The 23,876-nt window shown below is 37.2% G+C and overlaps 1 protein-coding gene across 1 annotated transcript in view; it reads left to right on the plus strand.

Annotated features, from left to right (window-relative positions):
* Window positions 1-23,876, plus strand: part of LOC143962187 (uncharacterized) — a 392,669-nt gene that overhangs the window by 25,923 nt on the left and 342,870 nt on the right. Inside the window, exon 3 of the mRNA XM_077471519.1 lies at window positions 2,012-4,374. Within this exon, the coding sequence (XP_077327645.1) occupies window positions 2,012-4,374 (2,363 nt within the window). The remainder of the gene's footprint in view (window positions 1-2,011; window positions 4,375-23,876) is intronic.

Raw genomic sequence — 23,876 nt, forward strand, 5'->3', positions numbered from 1 at the left:
AGCACTGGTGGGCACAGATTGGCAGCACTGGTGGGCACATTTGAGACTGCACTAATAAGCAGGACACTGATAATCAGTGTCCGGATTATCAGTGTAAATGTCCCTTTTAGAGAAGCTGGTTATCGGCTCTCTTCTCCTCTCCTCATGCTGTCAGCATGAGGAAAGGAGTGCCGATTACCAGTTTCTTTTTACATCCGTGAGAAGCTATGATTGGACACAGATGATTACATGGTAAAGAGCCACTTAATTGGCTCTTTATCTCAATCAGAGTGCGCCGCCTATACCCCGCAGCGGACATGCAGCAGACACGATCACAGGAAACCATCATTTGACAGCCTCCCAGAACTAGCCGGCCATGCTGTAGCCATCATTCGGCTATAGCACAGTCGGCAGTTTCTTAAAAAGGTTTTTGAGGGTTTTAGTCAAATTATAATTTGAAATTCATTGCATGATTAATTCTATTAATACTAATACTAATTCTAATACTAATGCAGCATTTTTTTTTTACATTTATTAGGCCAGTATATCTGTGAATTGAGAGAGGTATATATGTTCTGTCTACAACAATCAATTGTGATCAATTAGGAAATAAATAAAAGATAAAAACATATTTTTACGGTAGTGGCTATGGGGGTTATTTACTAAAGGAAAATCCACTTTGCATTGCAAGTGCACTTGGAATTAAAGTCGCTGTAGATCTGAGGGAGACATGCAAGGGAAAAAAAACAGCATTTTAACTTGCACATGATTGGATGATAAAATCAGCAGAGCTTCCACTCATTTCAGATCTACCCCTTAGATTTAGAGTTACTCCACTTCCAAGTGCACTTTCAAGTGCACTTGCAGTGCAAAACAAATTTGCCTTTTGTAAATAAACCCCTATATTTTTTTGAAATTGTTTCAATATAACAAACATTATACTTTAAATGTCACAGTATTTAAAAGGTTCTGTTTTGTTATGTTAGCTCTTTGAGGGCACTCAAGGGACTGTAGTGTTAATTTTAGCTTAAACAGATGTTGCTACATACTTTTGGATACACCCAGCTAGATATTTCAGTTTTGGTATGTTAAGTTATAAATATAGGAGTTGAAATTTTGTTTTTTAAAAATGTATTCCAGTGGCAGTCATGATTATTTTAGCTTAACTACTTAGAGTCAAAAAAACTAGCTAACATGCTTTATAGGGTTTACTGACATTTATATTCAAAGTTATGTGTTAGGTCTGCCAAAACGTTCTAATATATTATATTATATATTTACATTTTACATTTATTTTACAATATATTATTTATATAGAATATTATAATGTTATTTATTATCACTGCTATAACTGCTGCCAGTTCAAGTTCTTTCAGAATGTCATACTTTACCTTTTTACACTGTACACAACAAATTAAAAATATACACTTCTGTTCACATTTGGGTAGGAGTATTATATTATATGACATGCATTAATAATCAATAGGTACATATTTTATGAGATATTTTTGTGATATATATTTGTATCTTATGTTGCATAAAACATGTTGAGAAATTTCTATTAAAAATAGATTATACACATATTCTAAGCATATTTTTCAATACAAAATATATAAAACTTTCTAAAGGAAAGAATGAGCTTTCACCATATCTCAGTTTAAAACAAAACAAAGCAATTCAGTTATTATCTAAAATATACATATTCTTAATGCAACTGCAAATAGAATAATAAACATGTATTTTAAACATATCATATCTTTTTAAAAGGAGAGCACGCTAATGATTTAGAAAAAACTTACCATCTTTTTCATCACACAAGATGCAACTTGAATATTAGGCACTAGGTGTCACTCTCCACCAACTTATAGCAGGAAGGTGAGGACTGAATAGGTTTCTCTGTTTCTGATGCTGTGTATCCTAGTGCAACAACGCCGGCCATGCTGGATTTTTTATTCTCTGCTGTGGATCTTCAGTAAATGTTAATGCCATCCTTACTGGGAAAAGTACCATCTTAAGCTTCAGTGATTCTAAGATATGTCTAACACAAACCTGCATTATCAAGTAAAAGGCAGCTTGGTCCATTTTTTGTTGCTTCAAATGTCTTTGGATGTGGTTCATTGTCAGCTGCATTATAGCATCCAAGAGGAATCCAAACACGGCACCTTTGTTGGAAGAATTGCACAGGATCTGGGACTGGATTTAGGTGAGATTAATTCTAGAATGTTACGTGTTGTCTCTAGAGATGAGAAGGAATATTTCCAGGTGAATCTGCAGAATGGAATTATGTTTGTTAAAGAGACGATAGACAGAGAGCTGTTATGTCCAGGCATACAGCTGTGTATGATTCCTCTGCAGGTTATAGTGGATAAACCTGTACAGATGTATAGAGTGTCTATAGAGATAGAAGATATAAATGACAATAGACCAGTTTTTCCATCCTATGTGAAAAACCTTGTGATATCTGAACTAATGCCTGCAGGAGCTCGTTTTCATGTAGAGGGAGCAGTTGATCCAGACCTTGGAACAAATGCTGTTACAAATTATGAGCTCAGTGCCAGTGATTATTTTGCACTGGATTTCCAGAAATATATGAATCAGATCAGATCATTAGAACTTGTATTAAAGAAATCTCTAGACAGAGAAAAGCAGTCTGTTCATAATCTTACCCTTACAGCTTATGATGGGGGCAAGCCAAGGTTAAGTGGTACATCTCAAATCATTATCACAGTGGAAGATGTTAATGATAATGCTCCAGCATTCAATCAGCCATTTTATCAAGCTAGTGTTATTGAAAATGCTCCACAAGGATCATTAGTAATAAAAGTATTAGCCACAGATTTAGACCAAGGGAAAAATGGTGATGTTTTGTATACATTTAGTGAATCAGCAAAGGAAGATATTAGCAAAGTTTTTAGCTTAGACACGAATACTGGGGAAATACGAGTGATTGGAAAAGTGGATTTTGAACAGGCACAGATGTATGAAATCCAAATAGATGCTGTGGATAATGGAGATGTTCAGTTGGTTGGACATTGTAAAGTTCTAGTGACTGTTGTAGATGTCAATGACAATCCTCCTGAGATGACAGTGACTTCACTTACTGTGTCTGTTCCTGAAGACTCTCCACAAGGAACAACTGTTGCCATCATCAATATTCATGATCAAGATTCAGGATTAAATGGAAAAGTGAGTTGTAACATCACTAATTCTTCACCCTTCAAAATACACCCAGCATTCCAAGGAGATTTTTCTTTAATTGTAAATGGGAAGTTGGATCGAGAAAAATCATCAAATTATGAGGTTGTAATAGTAGCAAGAGATGAGGGCATACCACCGCTGTCAGTTTCAAAGACTCTTCAAATCGATATAAGTGATGTGAATGACAATGCCCCATTATTTCAGAAATCTTATGATACAGTCTTTATCAAAGAAAACAATCCACCAGGTACCCATGTATATACTGCATCAGCATCTGACCCGGATATTGGTCAGAATTCCTTCATTACATATTCTGTTAGTGAAAGCATTGTTGATGGGATCCCCATATCTTCCTATATCTCTATCAATCCAGAGAATGGAAAAGTATTTGCTTTAGTTTCATTTGACCATGAACAAGTAATTTACTTCCAGTGTCACATAAAAGTGACTGATGCTGGCTTACCTCCGCTTAACTCAAACCTTACCCTGAATATTTTTATTGAGGATATCAATGACAATGCTCCCACCTTCATGCCACTTTTTCCTGCATTGACAATAAGAACTCCAAAAACATTTCAACCTGGACACTTAATTAGTAAAATGAGAGCGATAGACATTGATTCAGGATACAATGCTCTATTGTCTTATCATTTTAAAGATCTCTCAGGAAAAGCCCCATTTGTTATATCTCAGCAAACAGGAGAAATTGGATTAAAGCGGGCATTTACAGATTCAGATCATGAAGAATATAGACTAATAGTGGTGGCTCGAGACCATGGAGAGCCAGTAATGACAGCAGTAACAGAAATTTTCATCTCCTTGGTGGAATCTGGAGAGGAAATTTTCTATGATAATCAGGAATCCAAAGGAATTACTGAAGAATTTACAGAAGCAAATATCTACTTAGTTGTTGCCATCTGTGTAATATCAAGTGTATTTCTCATTACACTAATTGCCTTCACGGTTTTAAGATGGCAAAAATGCAGAGATGAAGTGAATGACATGAAAGAAAATTACAAGATCTGTTCAAACACTGGAGGTAGTTGGATGTATTCCCAACAAACTCAGTACAGAGTATGTTCAAACTCATTACAACGAAAGAGTGACTTAATAGTTTTCACTCCAAATAGCTCTCAAACACCAAATAATGAAGATCATGCAAACCAACCCGGGGCTCTACTAAATGCATCATATCAGGTACGTTTAAATAAAAATATAGATTTTTTTACTGTTTAAACAGCAACATCACTATTTACTCTTTATTTTTGCTAACATGATGCATCAAATATGCAATCACTGAAATTTACTGTACTATGAAGATGAAGCCTAGAAGTATCAAACAAGGCAGTGATAGTGAGCTATAAGTTAAGTAGCCTATTTTTTAATAGTTACTGCAGAGGGTGCTAGGGTGCAACATAAAAAGGAGTACATGCCACAAAAAAAAAGTATTTAGCCCCTTGGCATTTTTCATGTTTTGTTGCCTCACAATCTGGAATTAAAATGGATTGTTTGAGGATTTGCATCATTTCATTTATAGAACATGCTCAATACTTTAAGGATGTTTTTTTTATTGTGAAGCAAACAACAAATAGGACAAAATAATAGAAAAAGTAAATGTGCATAACTATTCACCTCCCTAAAGTAAATTCTTTGTAGAGCCATCTTTTGGGGCAATTACAGCTCCAATCGCTTTGGATAGGTCTCCAGGAGCTTGCCATATCTTACCACTGGGATTTTTGCCCATTCCTCCTTGCAAAACTGCTCCAGCTCCTTCAAGTTGGATGATTTGTGATTGTGAACAGCAATCTTTAAGTCTGACCACAGATTTTCTATTGGATTGAGGCCTGGGCTTTGACTACACATTTACAAGTTTCCCCTTAAAACCACTCAAGTGTTGCTTTAGCAGTGTGTTTGGGGTCATTGTCCTGCTGGAAGATGAACCTCCATCTTAGCCTCAAATCACACAGAGTGGTACAGGTTTTGCTCAAAAAAATCCCTGTATTTAGCACCATACATCTTTCCCTCAACTCTGACCAGTTTCCCAGTCCCGACTGCTGAAAAACATCCCCACAGCATGATGCTGCCACCACATTTCACTGTGGGGATGGTGTTCTTTGGGTGATGTGATGTGTTTGCGCCAGACATAGCATTTTCTTCCATGGCCAAAAAGTGAAATTTTTGTCTCATCAGACCAGAGCACCTTCCTCCATACATTTTGGGAGTCTCCTACATGCCTTTTTGCAAACTCAATATGTGCCATTTTGTTTTTTTTCTGGAAGTAAGGGCTTTCTTCTGGCCACTCTGCCATAAATCCCAACTCTATAGAACATACGCTTATTGTCATCATATGTACAGAGACTCCAGTCTCTGCTGTGGAACTCTGAAGCTCCTCCAGGTTTACCTTAGGTCTATGTGCTGCCTCTCTGATTAAAGCCCTCCTTGCCCGGTCCATGAGTTTTGGTGTGCAGACGTCTCTTTCCAGGTTTGCTGTAATGCCATGTTCTTTCTATTTGGTTATAATAGATTTGATGGTGCTCCTAGACTCCTGACTTGTACTTCTCAACAAGATTTTCCCTTACTTGTTTGGAGAGTTCCTTGGTCTATATGGCAGTGTTTGGTTAGTGGTGCCTCTTGCTTAGGTGTTGCAGCCTCTGGGGCCTTTCAAAAAGGTGTGTATATGTAATGACAGATCCTGTGACACTTAGAGTACACACAGATGGACATCATTTTACTAATTATGTGACTTCTGAAGGTAATTGATTGCACTGGAGCTTTTTATGGGCTTCATAGGACATGCCAATTATCAGTTTTTAATTTCTGAAAAATAGTTTTGTATATATATTTTTCTAATTTTACTTCACCAACTTAGACTATTGTGTTCTGATCCATCACATTTTTATAATTCAGATTTAAAAAAAATTTAAGGCTGTAATGTAACAAAATAGGTAAAAAGCCAGGGGGGGAGAATACTTTCGCAAAGGCACTGTAGATGATTGCAAACTACTAAATTACTCATAGATACCCACTAGATTCTATGAGATTGATATTAAAGATGTTTCTAATATTTTTATATTTTTTAAGGGTTGAATTTGTTATGTTTGTTTAATGCAGATAATGAAGAATGAAGAAAAAGTCTTAAATTTGACCATATCTTACATGTTACAAAGCTAATGTATAATATTTGGTGAATTGAAAAGTAGGCATACATCACTGTTTGTTATATAATAATTTCAAATATATCTTCTTTTTGAAGATGTTTCAGCTAGTTTTTGTGAAAATCATAAATTCAGACCTATCAAACTAATTTAATTTAGAAATGTGTAGTATGACATTGTACGTGTATATAATTATTTTCTAGTATATTAGATCTGTACTACTAATTACAACCACCTTGACTCAGACAACCCTTTCCATCAAATGGTGGAAGACAAGCAGTTTGTGAATTATATAGCATTTACAGTAGGCATTCTGTACCTTATCTTTTGCCTAGGCCTAATGTACTCTAATTGTGTCATCAGTATATACCACAATTAGAAGGAGGAAAGGGTTGAACCTGCACCATATGCTGTAAAACTACAGATATCTAGTTAATTGTGCAGACTTAGGAATCATAAAATAAAGGCCATTTATTTAAATGCTTTACCACATATTAAATAGTAAGACCAATGTACAAATGTATTAGGTAGAAAAAAAAAGAATCTTATGCATAACATAAAACATATATATTTTTACATTTGTGTCTATTTATCAGTTTTTATAAAATGTAAACAGGATTTTTTATTAACAATGTAGCAAATAAAAGCCTAGGTAGGCAAGATCATGTCAAGTTAGCCAGTGCATTCTAAAGCTGCTATATTTGGTCTGGGTAACTTGGTTTATCTCTGGTTATGAAGAGGTTGAGCAATATTTAATATTGTTTATTTGTAAATTAACACTTTTCCTTGGAAGCAGTAAAGGTTACAGCTAAATAAATTATGTATTTTACCAGAATATCAAGGGTTTGACTCACAATTGGGACTTACTGCCTAAGCTAAGTGAATCCTGTTTTGTTTTAATTTTGCTTACAAATTTGTAATCTTTGCAAAGTGAATTTGACCTTTTTTTCACCTCACTTTACCAATGAAAATTTCACATTCAAGTTTAAACATGCGATACTCTTTATTTATTTGGTCTGGGTAACTTGGGTTATCTCTGGTTATGAAAAGGTTCGGCAATATCTAATATTGATTATTTGTAGTTTAACACTATTGCAGAAAAAATAAAATTTATGTAATTGTAAGAATGTGCCCTGAATATTGGACCATAACATTTGGGCTGACTCACTAAGCTTAGTGAGTTTTTTCTTTGCAAAGTGAAATTTCTCTAAACTTCTGTCTTCAATCATCTAATCAGGGGAAAATTCTATTTTGTTTTAATTTTGCTTACAAATTGTTATTCTTATCAAAGCACATTTTATCTTTATTTTTTATTCTCAATAAATGTTTATTGAAAATTTTTGTAAAATACAAAAAATTGGAGAAAACTTTGAGGTACATAAATGATATATATAAACAGTCAAATACAGAGAGTAGTAATTTCTCTTGTTTAAGGTTTCAAAACAGATATACGCTCAGTTACAGTGCAAAAGTACCTAGCAAAGCAAAGTGGAAAGAGTGGAAGAGGGTGCATGCCCACCCATGCACCCTGAACACCGCTACACTGTGCCCATTTTATCTTTATTTTACCTCACTTTACCAATTAACAATTCACCTTCAAGATTGAACATGCTGTACTCTTTAAGTAAATCAGGATCATTGTCTTACTGATTATGAATCACATGGCCAGATTTACTAATGGATATGCATGCATAAAAGGGCATCCATTATACACAAACAACTAAATTGTATCTTTGCAGTGTTTACATTGCACTCATTGTTTACATGAGCATTGGCACACATAGGTTTCAGTTAACATATGCTGAATACTGAAAAATTTGAGTTGCTATGGAATGTACTCAAAATCTGCACCAGCTAAGACATAATAAAATAAATGGTTTTTTTGAAGCATCCATCTAATTGCTAATTTAGTGTGCACTGCAATCATTAACCACTTTCAGACCGGACCATTTTGCTGGTAAATGACCAGAGGTCTTTTTACACTTTGGCACTGCGCTGCTTTAACTGGTAATTGCGCGGTCATGCAATGTTGTACCCAAACAAAATTTGCGTCCTTTTCTTCCCACAAATAGAGCTTTCTTTTGATGGTATTTGATTGCCTCTGCGATTTTTATTTTTTGCGATATAAACGTAAAAAGACCGCAAATTTTGAAAAAAAATGATATTTTCTACTTTTTGTTATTAGAAAAATCCAATAAACTCAATTTTAGTCATACATTTAGGACAAAATGTATTCAGCCACATGTCTTTGGTAAAAAAAAAGTCAATAATTGTATATTTATTGGTTTGCGCAAAAGTTGTCACATCTACAAACTAAGGTACGTTTTCTGGAATTTACGCAGCTTTTAGTTTACGACTGCCTATCTCATTTCTTGAGGTGCTAAAATGACAGGGCAGTACAAAACCCCCCCAAATGACCCCATTTTGGAAAGTAGACCCCCTAAGGAAATTGATAAGAGGCATGTTGAGCCCATTGAATATTTTATTTTTTTGCCTCAAGCGATTGAATAATGACAAAAAAAAATTTTTTTTTTTTTTTTTACACAAAGTTGTCACTAAATGATATATTGCTCACACATGCTATGGGCGTATGTGAAATGACACCCCAAAATAAATTCTGCTGCTTCTCCTGAGTACGGGGATACCACATATGTGGGACTTTTTGGGAGCCTAGCCGCGTACAGGGCCCCGAAAACCAAGCACCGCCTTCAGGCTTTCTAAGGGCGTCAATTTTTGATTTCACGCCTCACTACCTATTACAGTTTTGAAGGCCATAAAATGCCAAGATGGCACAAAACCCCCACAAATGACCCCATTTTAGAAAGTAGACACCCCAAGCTATTTGCTGAGAGGCATGTTGAGTCCATGGAATATTTTATATTTTGCCACAAGTTGCGGGAAAATTACAAACTTTTTTTTTTTTTTTTTTTTTTTCACAAAGTTGTCACTAAATGATATATTGCTCATGCATGCCATGGGCATATGTGAAATGACACCCCAAAATAAATTCTGCTGCTTCTCCTGAGTACGGGGATACCACATATGTGGGACTTTTTGGGAGCCTAGCCGCGTACGGGGCCCCGAAAACCAAGCACCGCCTTCAGGCTTTCTAAGGGCGTAATTTTTTGAGTTCACTTCTCACTACCTATTACAGTTTTGAAGGCCATAAAATGCCAAGATGGCACAAAACCCCCACAAATGACCCCATTTTAGAAAGTAGACACCCCAAGCTATTTGCTGAGAGGCATGTTGAGTCCATGGAATATTTTATATTTTGCCACAAGTTGCGGGAAAATTACAAACTTTTTTTTTTTTTCACAAAGTTGTCACTAAATGATATATTGCTCACGCATGCCATGGGCATATGTGAAATGACACCCCAAAATAAATTCTGCTGCTTCTCCTGAGTACGGGGATACCACATATGTGGGACTTTTTGGGAGCCTAGCCGCGTACGGGGCCCCAAAAACCAAGCACCGCCTTCAGGCTTTCTAAGGGCGTTACAGTTTTGAAGGCCATAAAATGCCAAGATGGCACAAACCCCCCCCCCCCAAATGACCCCATTTTAGAAAGTAGACACCCCTAAATTTAGGGGTACACTAGTGAGACTAGGTAATAAATGGCGGGTGCCCTGAAACTATAAAAAAATAACTAACCAACCAGCGTCACCTGTAACAGTTATATGGTGATCACTGGTGAAAGGGTTAACTAGGGGGCAATCAGGGGGCTTTATGCGGTAGTATATGGGGGTCCCTGGCGCTATAAAAAGCTGCGGCGAACCTAAATACCTACCTGCCTAACTAGCGTCACCTGTGACACTAATACAGCGATCAGAAAAACGATCGCTTATTAGGCTGGGTTCACACTGGAGCGATGCGGGAACGCCACGAATGCGCGGCGGGTTCCCGCATCGCATGCCTCCCGGCGGCAGTTCACACTGCCCTATGCGAACTGCTGGGAGTGTCAGTGAAATGTTAATGACACCCCCAGATCAGTTCGCATATCGCAGTGCGATCTGCAAACTTGGATCGCATGGTGTGAACACCCATGCGATCCGATTCTGCTGCGGACCAAAAAAAGGGTCCCGTGCGAGTTTGCGGCGGGTGCGACACGAATTCAGCCATACTATCTGTATAGCTGAACTCGAATCGCACAGAGATCGGATGTGATTTGCACTGCAGTGCGGTGCGAATCACATCCGTTCTCATAAACCGCTGCAATGTGAACCCAGCCTTAGTGACACTGGCGACGGGGGGTGATCACGGGGTTAAACCTTTATTGGGGGGGTTAGGGGGGTACCTTAGAACTAAAGGGGGCTAACCCTAACTGCCCTAACAGTTATTAGTCACAAATGACACCTGCCGGGTGATCAGGGGGTTAAACCTTTATTAGGTAATAAATGGCGGGTGCCCTGAAACTATAAAAAAATAACTAACCAACCAGCGTCACCTGTAACAGTTATATGGTGATCACTGGTGAAAGGGTTAACTAGGGGGCAATCAGGGGGCTTTATGCGGTAGTATATGGGGGTCCCTAGCGCTATAAAAAGCTGCGGCGAACCTAAATACCTACCTGCCTAACTAGCGTCACCTGTGACACTAATACGGCGATCAGAAAAATGATCGCTTATTAGGCTGGGTTCACACTGGAGCGATGCGGAAACGCCGCGAATCCGCGGCGGGTTCCCGCATCGCATGCCTCCCGGCGGCAGTTCACACTGCCCTATGCGAACTGCTGGGAGTGTCAGTGAAATGTTACTGACACCCCCAGATCAGTTCGCATATCGCAGTGCGATCTGCAAACTCGGATCGCATGGTGTGAACACCCATGCGATCCGATTCTGCTGCGGGCCAAAAAAAGGGTCCCGTGCGAATTTGCGGCGGGTGCGGCGGGTGTGGCGGGTGCGGCGGGTGCGGCAAATGGCTGAACTCGAATCGCACAGAGATCGGATGTGATTTGCACTGCAGTGCGGTGCGAATCACATTCGTTCTCATAAACCGCTGCAATGTGAACCCAGCCTTAGTGACACTGGCGACGGGGGGTGATCACGGGGTTAAACCTTTATTGGGGGGGTTAGGGGGGTACATTAGAACTAAAGGGGGCTAACCCTAACTGCCCTAACAGTTATTACAGTCACAAATGACACCAATGCAAAAAAAAAAAAAAAAAAAATGACATTGGTGTCACTGTGACTGGGGGGCAGGGGTAATTGGGGGGGTGATCGGGGGGTAAAGGGGGGGTGTGAGTGTGCCTGGCATGTTCTACTGTGTGTGGGATGTGTTGGTGCAACTCACTGATCCGCTCTCCTCCGTGTCGGAACGAAAAATACCGACACGGAGGAGAGAATACATCACTTCCTCTCCTGTGTTTACATTACAGGAGAGGAAGTGATGTCACCGGGGATTTCCATTCGTCGGGAGCGATCGCGAGGGGGTGGCCATGAATGAATGGCCGTCCCCTCGTCCGGGATCGCTCCCGAACGAAAACCGACCGCCGCAGGCACCGGGCGGGGGCCCGATCGGGCCCCCGACCCGCGGGAGGCAAAGGACGTACATATATGTGCTTATGCCTGCCCGTGCCATTCTGATGACGTAGATCGGCGTGAGGCGGTCGGCAAGTGGTTAAAGGAGATTGTAAAAAGAACATATTTTTAAAATGTCTTACATTCATTTATGTATCCTTATGTGCACATGCATACATTTATATACACAAAGTCATGTGCAAGATTTAATTCACTGCAGATTAGTATTAAGATTTCAATGGTAAAATCCTATGTACATGGTGGATAGCACTACAGATTTGTTTTTTAGACCTGATTTTATGGCCAGCACTTGCATTTTTTTATAGTTTTTTGAACTCCCAAATTAGTTTTTAAAACAATGTTTTTATTTTCAGGTAAAAGGATGACATGTATATTCCTTATTGCATTGTATGCAACAGAACGCACACAATAAGCATTATTTGAATGTTCAACACACATGGAATGCTAGAAACACATTGTACACATTGGACATTAGCATTCAATTTAGCTAGGTTCAGGGATCATGATCACTTTTTATGCATACATCCAGGTACTTATGCAGGCTTGCAATACATATATATGCATTTTTTTTAATTTATCAGGCTCAGTGATGACTCCCTATTGTCAAATATCCGAGTAGGGTAACCTGCTTGAGTCCATTTGCTAAAGTGAAATTTGATATCTAGTCATGTAAGTGGTCATTTTAAACAAATATCACAGGTATCAGTATTTAGCTAACACAAATTTTTTTTTGATATAATAAAAAAGAAGAAAAGCATCTCATTCCACGACTTTTAACCACTTCAGCCCCAGAAGATTTGGCTGCTCAATGAGGCAGTTTTTTGCAATACGACACTGCGTCGCTTAAACTGACAATTGCGTGGTCGTGTGACACTGTACCCAAACAAAATTGACGTCCTCTTTTTCCCACAAATATAGCTTTCTTTTGGTGGTATTTTATCACCTTTTTTGCTACAAACAAAAGAAGAGAAACAATTTTGAAAAAAACACAATGGGGGGTTATTTACGAAAGGCAAATCCACTTTGCACTGCAAGTGCACTTGAAAGTGCAGTCGCTCTAAATCTAAGGGGTAGATCTGAAATGAGTGGAAGTTCTGCTGATTTTATCATCCAAGCACATGCAAGCGAAAATGCTGTTTTTTATTTTCCTTGCATGTCCTCCTCGGACAGCGACTGCACTTTTAAGTGCACTTTCAGTGCAAATGGATTGTCCTTTAGTGAATAACCCCCAATATCTTTTACTTGTTACTATAAAAAATATTCCACATTTTTTTTTCCTCAGTTTAGGCCGATATGCATTCTTCTACATATTTTTGGTAAAAAAAATTGCAATAAGCGTATATTGGTTGGTTTGCACAAAAGTTATAGCATCTACAAAATAGGGGATAGATTTATGGCATTTTTATTATTAGAATTTTTTTTTACTATTAATGGCAGTGAATTGCATTTTTTTCATCGGGACTGTGATATTGCAGTGGACAAATTGGACACTTTTGACAATTTTTTGTGACCATTGACAATTATACAGTGATCACTGCTATAAAAATGCACTGATTACTGTATAAATGTCAGTGGCAGAGAAGGGGTTAACGGTGTTCCCTAGGTGTGTTCTAACTGTGGGGGGGTGGGACTGAATAGGGGAAGAGAGAGATTGGTGTTTATACTTAGTATGAACACATGATCTGTCTCCTCTCGCCTGAAAGAACCAGGATTTGTGTGTTTACCCACACAGATCCCAGTTCTCGCTCTGTCACGAGCGATCGCGGGTGTCTGGCGGGCATTGTGCCTGCCGGGCACTTGCATCGGCTCCAGGCACATTTTGCGGGTGAGCATGCACCTCCAGCGGTGTGGCCAAAAGGCGAAGCAACATAAGATAATGTCATTTCGCCCATCCATGCCATTATGCCACAGTAAAACTGCAGCGGCTGGTTGGCAAGCAGTTAACCGGTTATTGGATTGGTTTGCAACAATATGGGCTGAAACATGTTTAAATATAAGTAGTTGAAACTGATATGTTAAGATTGATTTACTAAAAGAATTAATAATACTTATTATCTAAATGCATAAATTGTACCTGTGTTCACTTTAAATATCTAGTCATGTGAAGATAAAATTCATAAACTAGAATTAGCTTTTTATGGATGGGATTAAATAATTGAAATTAATATTTTCTCATTTTATTGAGTGAAAATTGTCTCTGTAAGTAAATTATTTAAGTCTTGTTTATTAAATTATCTGGAAACTATGAATAATACATTTTTGAAAAAGCAGCATAGAATTAAATATTTTGTGTCAAAAAGCCTTTTCTCACAAGCATGCTCTTCTGACAAGGAAAGCCAGCAAGCTTACTAAAAACATTATTTAGATAACCCATTCTAATTAGTAAATGTGATCTTGAGACTAATTTAAAAGTTTAAGAAAACGGTACCAATATATTATCAACATCCTTGCATTGTTCTTTAAATCTCATATAATATAACTATACTTGGTAATAGGGAATTCACAAATATGTTGCAGATATACATCAAGTTGACTTTTATATACTTTAGGGCATATTTATAAAGCAGAGAATGTGACATTCACCAAACATTAACAGGTGGTTAATCATTAAATGTAAAGTAAAAACACATATATCAGGAAGGTTAACCTGCATTACAATTGGGTAAATATCACATTTACTGCTTTACAAATATGCTCTTTTTTATTATTTACCTTAAAAGGTTGGTTAATACATTTGCTTGTCCTTTATCACTTTAATTTAAAATTTCACTTCACTTCCTCTTTAATATCCAAAAGTCGTACTGGTTTTCATGATCCTGAGTATAAGTGCCCCGGAAAGCAAAGGTATTTAATAGCAATATGCCTTAGAATTGTATTAGGCTATGACAAAAAAAAATTACTGAATGAGTTGCATTATGTGTATTTAATATCAGACAAAAACCTTTTGTCATAATATAAGAAAGTTAGGAATACACAAATATCAATCTTAGAGGCCTACTGTTAGATACATATTTAATCTTTCATTTTTGATATTCAATTATATTTTATTTATAGGTATTTATTTATAGCACATTTCAGCTACAGCTGGAAAAGAAATGTCAAATAAAACTATTTTCACATTGTGAAATATAAATATTTCTAACATAACTAAAAATTATAAATTTTAAAGGTTTACTCTATATACTACATTTACAAAGAAAGTACAGAAATTATAATTATAATTAAGTATAGTCAAATGTTTTAGTGACACCAAGAAATATTTTAGTGAATCTTTTGGCCTTTGTTGTTATAAAATGTGCAAATCATATGTTTATTGAATTGTACACATTTAAAAGACAAAGGGGTATTACCTCAAGAATGTAATAAAACATAAACAACGTATCTATTAAATAGTAATTTGGCTTTTAAAAAATAAAAATGTTAAGGAAAATACCTGCAACAATAAAATCAAGATTTTTATTTTTTTTAGAATGTATAATAATTTACTTTTAATATTTATTTTTCAAAAGAAAAGCATGTTTTAAATTTAAATTTACAATTTAATTGTTCACACAGATGCAACTTGAATCTTAGACACTACATGTCACTCTGTACTAATTTATAGAAGGAAGGTGGGAACTGAATATGCATTTCTGCTGCTCATTCTGGATACCTTACTGCAACAATGCTGGCCATGCTGGATTTTTTATTCTCTGCTGGTGGATTTTCAGTAAATTTTAATGTCATCTTTACTGGGGAAATTACCATCTTCAGTTTCAGTGATTCTAAGATATGTCCAACACAAACTTGCATTATCAAGACAGAGTAGTCTATTTTTTATTGTTTCAAATGTCTTGGAATGTGGTCTTGTGTCAGCTGCATTATATTATCCCAGAATAATCCAAACACAGCACCTTTGTTGAAAGAATTGCACAGGATCTGGGACTGGATTTAGGTGAGATTAAGTCAAAAATGTTACATGTTGTCTCTAGAGGTGAGAAAGCATATTTCCAGGTAAATCTGTGGAATGGAATTATGATTGTTAAAGAGCCAATTGACAGATAGCTGTGTCCAGGCATACAGTTGTGCATTATTCCTCTGTAGGTTATAGTGGATACGCCTGTACAGATGTATCTTATAGACATTGAAATAGAAGATATAAATGACAATAGACCAGCCTTCCCATCCTCTGTGAGTAACCTTGTGATTTCTGAAGTAATGTCTGCAGGAGCTTGTTTCCATATAGAGGGAGCAATTGATCCAGATCTGGGAACAAATGCTGTTAAAAATTATGAGCTCAGTGCCAGTGATTATTTTGCACTAGATTTCCAAAAATACTTTAATCAAATCAACTCATTAGAGCTTGTATTAAAGAAATCTCTAGACTGAGAAAAGCAGTCTGTTCACAATCTCACAATTACAGCTTATGATGGTGTTAAGCCAAGATTAAGTGGTACATCTGAAATCATTATCACTGTGGAAGATTTTAATGACAATACTCCAACATTCAATCAGCCATTTTATCAAGCCGTTGTGATTGAAAATGCCAGGGATTTAGACCAGGGGGAAAAAATCGAGACCTCCCGTATACATTTAGTAAAAAAGCAAATGATGTCAGCAAAGTATTTACTATGGATAATAATACTGGGGAAATAAGAGTAATTGGAGAAGTGGATTTTGAACAGGCGAAAATGTATGAAATACAAATAGATGCTGTTGATAATGGGGATATCCAATTGGTTGGACATTGTAAAGTTCTAGTGACTGCTCTAGATGTAAATGACAATCCCCCTGAGATGACAGTAACTTCACTTACTGTGCCTCTTCCTGAAGACTCTCCACAAGGAACAACTGTTGCCATCATAAGTATACATGACAATGATTTAAGAATAAATGGAAAAGTGAACTGTAACATAATTGATTCAAAATACATCCAGCATTCAAGAAAGATTTTTCTTTAACTGTGAACGGATAGTTGGATCAAGAAATAATATCTCAGTATGAATTTGTTATAGTAGCAAGGGATGAGGGAACACCACCACTGTCGGTTTCAAAGACCCTAAAAATGTATATATATATATATATATATATATATATATATATATATATATAGAGAGAGAGAGAGCTTCAGCATCTGACCCAGATGCTGGGCAGAATTTCTTCTTCACGTATTCCATTGATGTCAATCAATCCAGAGAATGGAAAATGGTTTGCTTTAGTTTCATTTAACTATGAACAAGTGACTTATTTCCAGTGTCACATAAAATCAACTGATGCTGGTCTACCTTCACTTAACTCAAACCTTACATTAAATATTTTTATTGAGGATATCAATGACAATTCTCCCACTTTCATGCCATTTTTTCCTGCAATGGTAATAAAAATAGCAAAAACAATTTCACCTGGACATTTAATAACTAAATTGAGAGCAGTAAATATTGATTCAGGGTACAATGCTCTGTCATCTTATCATTTCAAGCATCTCTCAGGAAAAGCTCAATTTGTAATATCTCAGCAAACAGGAGAAATTGGAATAAAACAGCCATTTACAGATTCAGATAATGAAGAATATAGACTAATGGTGGTGGCTCAAGACCATGGTAAGCCAGTTGCTATGGCAGTTACAGAAATTGTCATCTCCTTTGTGGAATCTGAAGAAGAAATTCTTTATGATAATCAGGAATCCAAAGGAATTGCTAAATAATTGACTGACGCAAATATCCACTTAATTGTTGCCATCTGTGTAATATAAAGTGTATATCTCATTGCTCCAATTGCCTTTACTGTTATAAGATGGTAAACATGCAGAGATGAAGGGAATGACCTAAAGGAGAATTACAAGATCTGTTCAAACACCGGAGGTAGTTGGGTATACTCTCAACAAACTTAGTAGATTATGTTCAAACTCATTACAACAAAAGAGTTACTTAATAGTTTTCATTCCAAATGACTCTCAAATGTCAAATAATGTAGAGCATGCAAATCAAACTGGAGCTCTGCTAAGTGCATCATATCAGGCAAGTTTGAATAACATGTTTTCTCCCTTTAAAGTGGTTGTTAATCCAATTTCCCACAACTAATCAGGGATACATTACATGGTTCCCTAAGTAGTGCAGTGCTTTTTATTTTGAATTTTTTTGTGTAAATACCTTTTTTTTTAGCTATGTCACATTTCCTCTGTCACTGCTTGACCCCAGCTGAGGGAGCCGACTAGGAAGGACACAGATTCCTTCTGGCGTATGCAAGATACGTTAGAAGAGGAATCTGTGATCTTCCACCCTGTGGCTGTGCAACACCAATTGGTGATGCACTGGTCACATGACTATGAAAAAAATAAATAATTAAAAACAAAACAATAAATCAAAATCATGTTTAAATGCACCAGAAACATTGCAGACATTATATTTATCTTGTAAAAACAATAATTTGATTCCTGTAAAACTAATTTTGTGGGTGTGGCGGAGATACTGGTAATTGACAGTAATCAATTAAGTGTGTATGGAAATGAAAGGGATGGGGATCACTTTTCCAGCTCATGACTATGTGTTGAAAGGAAGAGGGAGGGGGAGATAAAGATGGCACAGTGAAGAACAGGAGAGCTGCGGATGACACAGACAGGCACTGACAACTATCTCTCAGCTCAGCAGACATGATAATCAGAGTTTGCACTTGGGGAGGGGAGTCAGGACCTGGCATTATCAAACAGTTATTGTAGGAGATACAGAGGGATAATTTAAAAAGCAAAAGCACCATGCTGCTAATTGCACATTAAAGGGACTTTTTTTTGTTGGGTTAACAAATTTTTTCATTATGTACATTATTATGATCAAACACACATTCAATGCAATTAACTACAGTAACAACTTCACAAAAAAGGAAACATGTAAGGATACAGGCTAAAAATATCATAGAAGACTATAAGTTAGGTGATCTAGTTTATTTTAAATAGATTTTGCAGAGGTCTAGGGTGCTAATGTGAAATATTACATTGCCTAGTATCAGGCAGGCCTTTCCCCCCCAAAAATAGAAATCAAGTCTGTTGTGAAAGATTATAGTATGTACAGTAACGTATAGGAATATTGTAGCTTCTCTTTTGCCTAAGCCCCTTACACAATTGTATGGTATGCGCCTGGTGATGATGTAAAACTACTATTAGGCTCCTGTGTCTATGCACTCGGTCACATGTGTTGACTACTTGTAACTGGGAATCATATGCTAAAGATAATGTTTTACTGATTGCTTTACCACATTTTAAACTGTAAGATCAGTGTACAATATAATGTGTAAAACAAGATTAAAAAGCGATTAAAGTTATTAAAATGCCTTGGATGCCCTTAAACATGATGTAGAAATTATTAGGTGGACAAGCGTGTCACTGCGTTATTGACACGGTAACCAGTGCCTACTGAAACTACTATATTTGGTTTGGATGACTTGGTCTCAGTGACCTCTGGTTATTAAGTGGTTGAGCAATATTTATTATTGTTTGAATTGACGTTAAATACTTTTCCTGCAAAACAGTAAAGGTTGCAGCTAAATAGATTGGTTATGTGTGAGGACCTGGTCAGAATATCAAATCATAGCATTGGAGCTGCATTACTAAACTAAGTGATTTTTTTTCTTTGCAAAGTGAATTTTCACTTAGGTAATGAGGTAAAATTGTGCTAACTTCAATCATTCAATCACATTTGGTAAAAATCCTATTTTGTTTTTACTTTCATTATAAGTGATTGTGTATTCTTTTCAAATACATTAATACATAGATGTGAAGAAGTTCATGCACAAGTTCATGTACAAAATTTCAAACACTATTGAGCAGTGTCCTGGAGCCACACACTACTTCCAAAGGGTAAAATGAACACATGCACACATACACCCATGGAGGACATGGAGTAAGAAAAGTTTTTTTTCTGTATATACAATCATTATGTAAATTATCCTTTAGTTCTAAAAGATATACTAATACAGTTCCCATAACTAAACATTTTATGATGTCCAAATACCCCCTTGCCCTCTTGCCACATTAATACCAACATGTTTCTTACAAATATTTTAAACCCTAAAACTTTAGCATTATTTTTACATAGCAAACCCCCAAACTTGTTTATGATATTTCAAAGCCATTTTCATCCCTTTTCATTTTTGCTTAACTTCTTTTTTTCAATATCAGAATTATCAATATCAGGGATATATCATACAGTAAATAAGGAATTTGTTAAAAATGAATCTAAAGAGCTATTTAGCATTGGTTTCTATGCAGAAGTGAGCCTGATTTTGCACTTTCTAGCTTTAGTAAATAAACCCCATTGTGTACTTAAAAGTGGGGTATGCCTGTATGTAATTATTACAGCCCACTTTAGTTTCATATCCTTCATATGTTTACCTTACAAGGTCAGGTTCATGCCATTAATTGCTGTACTACTTGAATGGAGCTTCTATTTAATATTTTTTTTATTGAACTATTCTTCAGAATGAATGGCAGCGCATTTTCACTGGTGTGGTTACAAGTGCAGGAATCACTGAGATCCCCGCACCCACAGCCAAGCGCATAGGTGTGAACCTAACGTTACAGCCTCTCCTTCAAGCTATATAACATCCCGAAGAATCCTTTTTTTCTTGGGTATGCAATTATTTTGTAATAGGTAACAGCAATCTACTAAAACAAATTTAGGGGCTTTTTTCTGCACCTTCAATGTACAGTCCTGGACCTGAAACAATACATTATTAGAATTGGTGTATATGTATATGGCATATGAGGAAGGTCCTTTACCTCAGTTCTTCACCTTCTCCTTCAAACCTAAGCCTTATTTTCTACTATTATTAGTATTTACGTAAAAAAATGGCAGCATGTTCCAGATGATTCATTTATTGCATTATACATAAATCACTTAAATTGATTTTTTTTCTTCAGAAATTGAATCTCTCTTTAATCTCTTTTTTTTTTCTTGACTGAGGGTGTTATAGGGTGCAATAATTTATATTATTAATTCAATATTTTTGGAGATTATACACTTTATCTAAATTATTTATTTTATATATTTAATCAAAACAAATGGCAGCCCTTTGTGTCTCCTAGGAGCAGCGCAATGTGTTTGCAATGTGTTTGCGGGTAGTTGTGGGTGCAGGAACAGATGCAAACCTAGCCTGTTAAAGGGGATATAATTATATATAATTAATTATATATTTTTAGAGATTACACACCTCATTTAAATGAATTATTTTAGATATTTTATCAGAATTAATGGCAGCCCCATGTGTTTCCTATTAATAGTGCAATTTGGCTGCGGGTGCGGACAGAGATGCAAACCTAGCCTTAATGTATTTATCCATTTTATTTAATTTAAAATATTCAAACACAAAAAATGTAAGCACCTCGAATTAGCATTTTACATGCATGCACCATTTCTTCACAATGAAGAATATTTGTATTGTAGTTCATTTTATATTTGTGAAATGCTAGAATGTTTTACAAAGTAATAGTGAAGACAAATACAATGGGAAGGAACATGTAGGGAATACATTTTGGCAAGTATACACTTCTATTTGAGCCTCCATCTCATTAAATTTAGATGAAATATATTTGGCTAAGTAATTTTGAGTGCTTCCATTGCCGATTTGCTCAGAATACAAATATGTGCATGCATATTCTGAGCTATTGACTCCACAAGTGTTTTAGCAAAGATGAGGAGGATGGTCCTTTAAAAGATCATGGCAGGTACAATATTTCTACCTTGACCAATTCATTTAAAGTAAAGACAAGTTTTGTATAGTTTTTATGTTCTTATACTGATATTTTAAATCTTTTTTTAGCTAGTGATAATTAACCACCCTGGCGGTATTCCCGAGTGCGACTTGGGGCAAATTTTCACTACCAAAAGTGGTAACCCCGATCCCTGAGATTGCCTCACAGAATCCATGTACAGCTTACTTACCTTGTCCCCAGGATCCTGCGATGTCCCCCGCTGTATTTTCCACCAGATCATCCGCCTGATTCATCATTGTTCCAGGCTCCATTCCCTGCAAGCGTAGATTACATTACTGTATTAAATCATGTCACCTCCCTTTTGTCCAGTGCCCTGCCTGCAGTTTTATATTATATATACTGTACTTTCTGCCTGTAAACTTGAGAATGTCCAGGGCATCCAAAAAATGTCCCTTTACGTCAAAAGTGTTTTTTGACCAGCTAGAAAACAGCGATAGTGAATTAGAATCACTTACAGAATTGAGTGATAGTGATTTGTGGGGAAATTTGTCACACTGAAAGTGACGATAGCGATAATTCTGCAGCTGAGATAAGGGGTTTTTGATTACATTATTGAACACAATTTATTATTATTATATATGAGCATTTGCTATTATTATTTATAGTCATTTATTATGCTATAATTTATGATTTTGTGTTTCAAATGTTATCATACCCAGGGTGTCTACTAGACTTTGATAATGTTGCACTGCAGTCAGAAGTCTATAAGTAAACTTTGCATGTCTTGCTAAAAAAAATAGTTACATTATTTAGAGTGTTATATTATTTGACATTTAACCACTTCAGGACCGCCGTATTGCCATTGTACGTCAGCACAATGGCACAGGCAGGCAGAATCACGTACATCTACGTGATTGCCTTCCAGCGGGTGGGGGGTCCCATCGGACCCCCTCCCGCTGGTTACGGCGGTCCGATTCGGTCCAGGAGCGCTCCGTGATGAGGGGATGGCCGTTCGTTTTCGGCCACCCCCTCTGGATCGCTCCTGGCCAATGAGAAGCTTCCTCCCCTGTGTATTGTTTACACAGGAAGGAGGAAGTGATGTCATTCTCCTCGGGGCGGTCTTTTTGACCGGACTACGAGGAGAAGAGTAAAAGTAAGTCTGCACGAACACTACACTGACATGTAGGTACACACAGGCACACAAACCCCCCCCGATCCCCCCCCCGATCGCCCCCCGATCCCCCCCCCCCGCCCCCCCTCCCCCCCCAGTCACAGTGTCACTGATTGCATTGATCATTTCTTTACTGATCAATGCATTCAGTGTCAGTTGTGACAGTAAAAACTGTCAGGACAGTTAGTGTTAGGTCCAGGGTAGCCCCCTATCACCCCCCAATAAAGATTTAACCCCCTGATTGCCCCTAGAGTTAACCCTTTCACCCCCTTTTGCCAGTGTCACTAAGCGATCATTTTTCTGATCGCTGCATGTGTCGCTAGTGTCGCTAGGTAGCTAGTTATTTTTTTAGGTTCACCGCCAGGTTTTTATATCGCTAGGTACCCCGATATACTACCCAATAATGTTTTTAACCCCCTGATTGCCGCTAGTTAACCCTTTCACCCCCTTTTGCCAGTGTCACTAAGCGATCGTTTTTCTGATCGCTGCATTAGTGTCGCTACAGTCGCTAGGTAGCTAGTTATTTTTTTAGGTTCACCGCCAGGTTTTTATAGTGCTAGGTACCCCGATATACTACCCAATAATGTTTTTAACCCCCTGATTGCCGCTAGTTAACCCTTTCACCCCCTTTTGCCAGTGTCACTAAGCGATCATTTTTCTGATCGCTGCATGTGTCGCTAGGTAGCTAGTTATTTTTTTAGGTTCACCGCCAGGTTTTTATATCGCTAGGTACCCCGATATACTACCCAATAATGTTTTTAACCCCCTGATTGCCGCTAGTTAACCCTTTCACCCCCTTTTGCCAGTGTCACTAAGCGATCGTTTTTCTGATCGCTGCATTAGTGTCGCTACAGTCGCTAGGTAGCTAGTTATTTTTTTAGGTTCACCGCCAGGTTTTTATAGCGCTAGGTACCCCGATATACTACCCAATAATGGTTTTAACCCCCTGATTTCCGCTAGTTAACCCTTTCACCCCCTTTTGCCAGTGTCACTAAGCGATAATTTTTCTGAACGCTGCATCAGTGTCGCTAGTGTCGCTAGGTAGCTAGTTAACTAGGCTCCCAAAAAGTCCCCCACATGTGGTATCCCCGTACTCGGGAGAAGCAGCAGAATTTATTTTGGGGTGTAATTTGACTTCTGCCCATAGCA

This window comes from Lithobates pipiens, unplaced genomic scaffold (genome assembly GCF_037356315.1).
Source record: "Lithobates pipiens isolate NorthernLeopardFrog02 unplaced genomic scaffold, aLitPip1_a1.2 Scaffold_8, whole genome shotgun sequence".
NCBI lineage: Eukaryota > Metazoa > Chordata > Amphibia > Anura > Ranidae > Lithobates > Lithobates pipiens.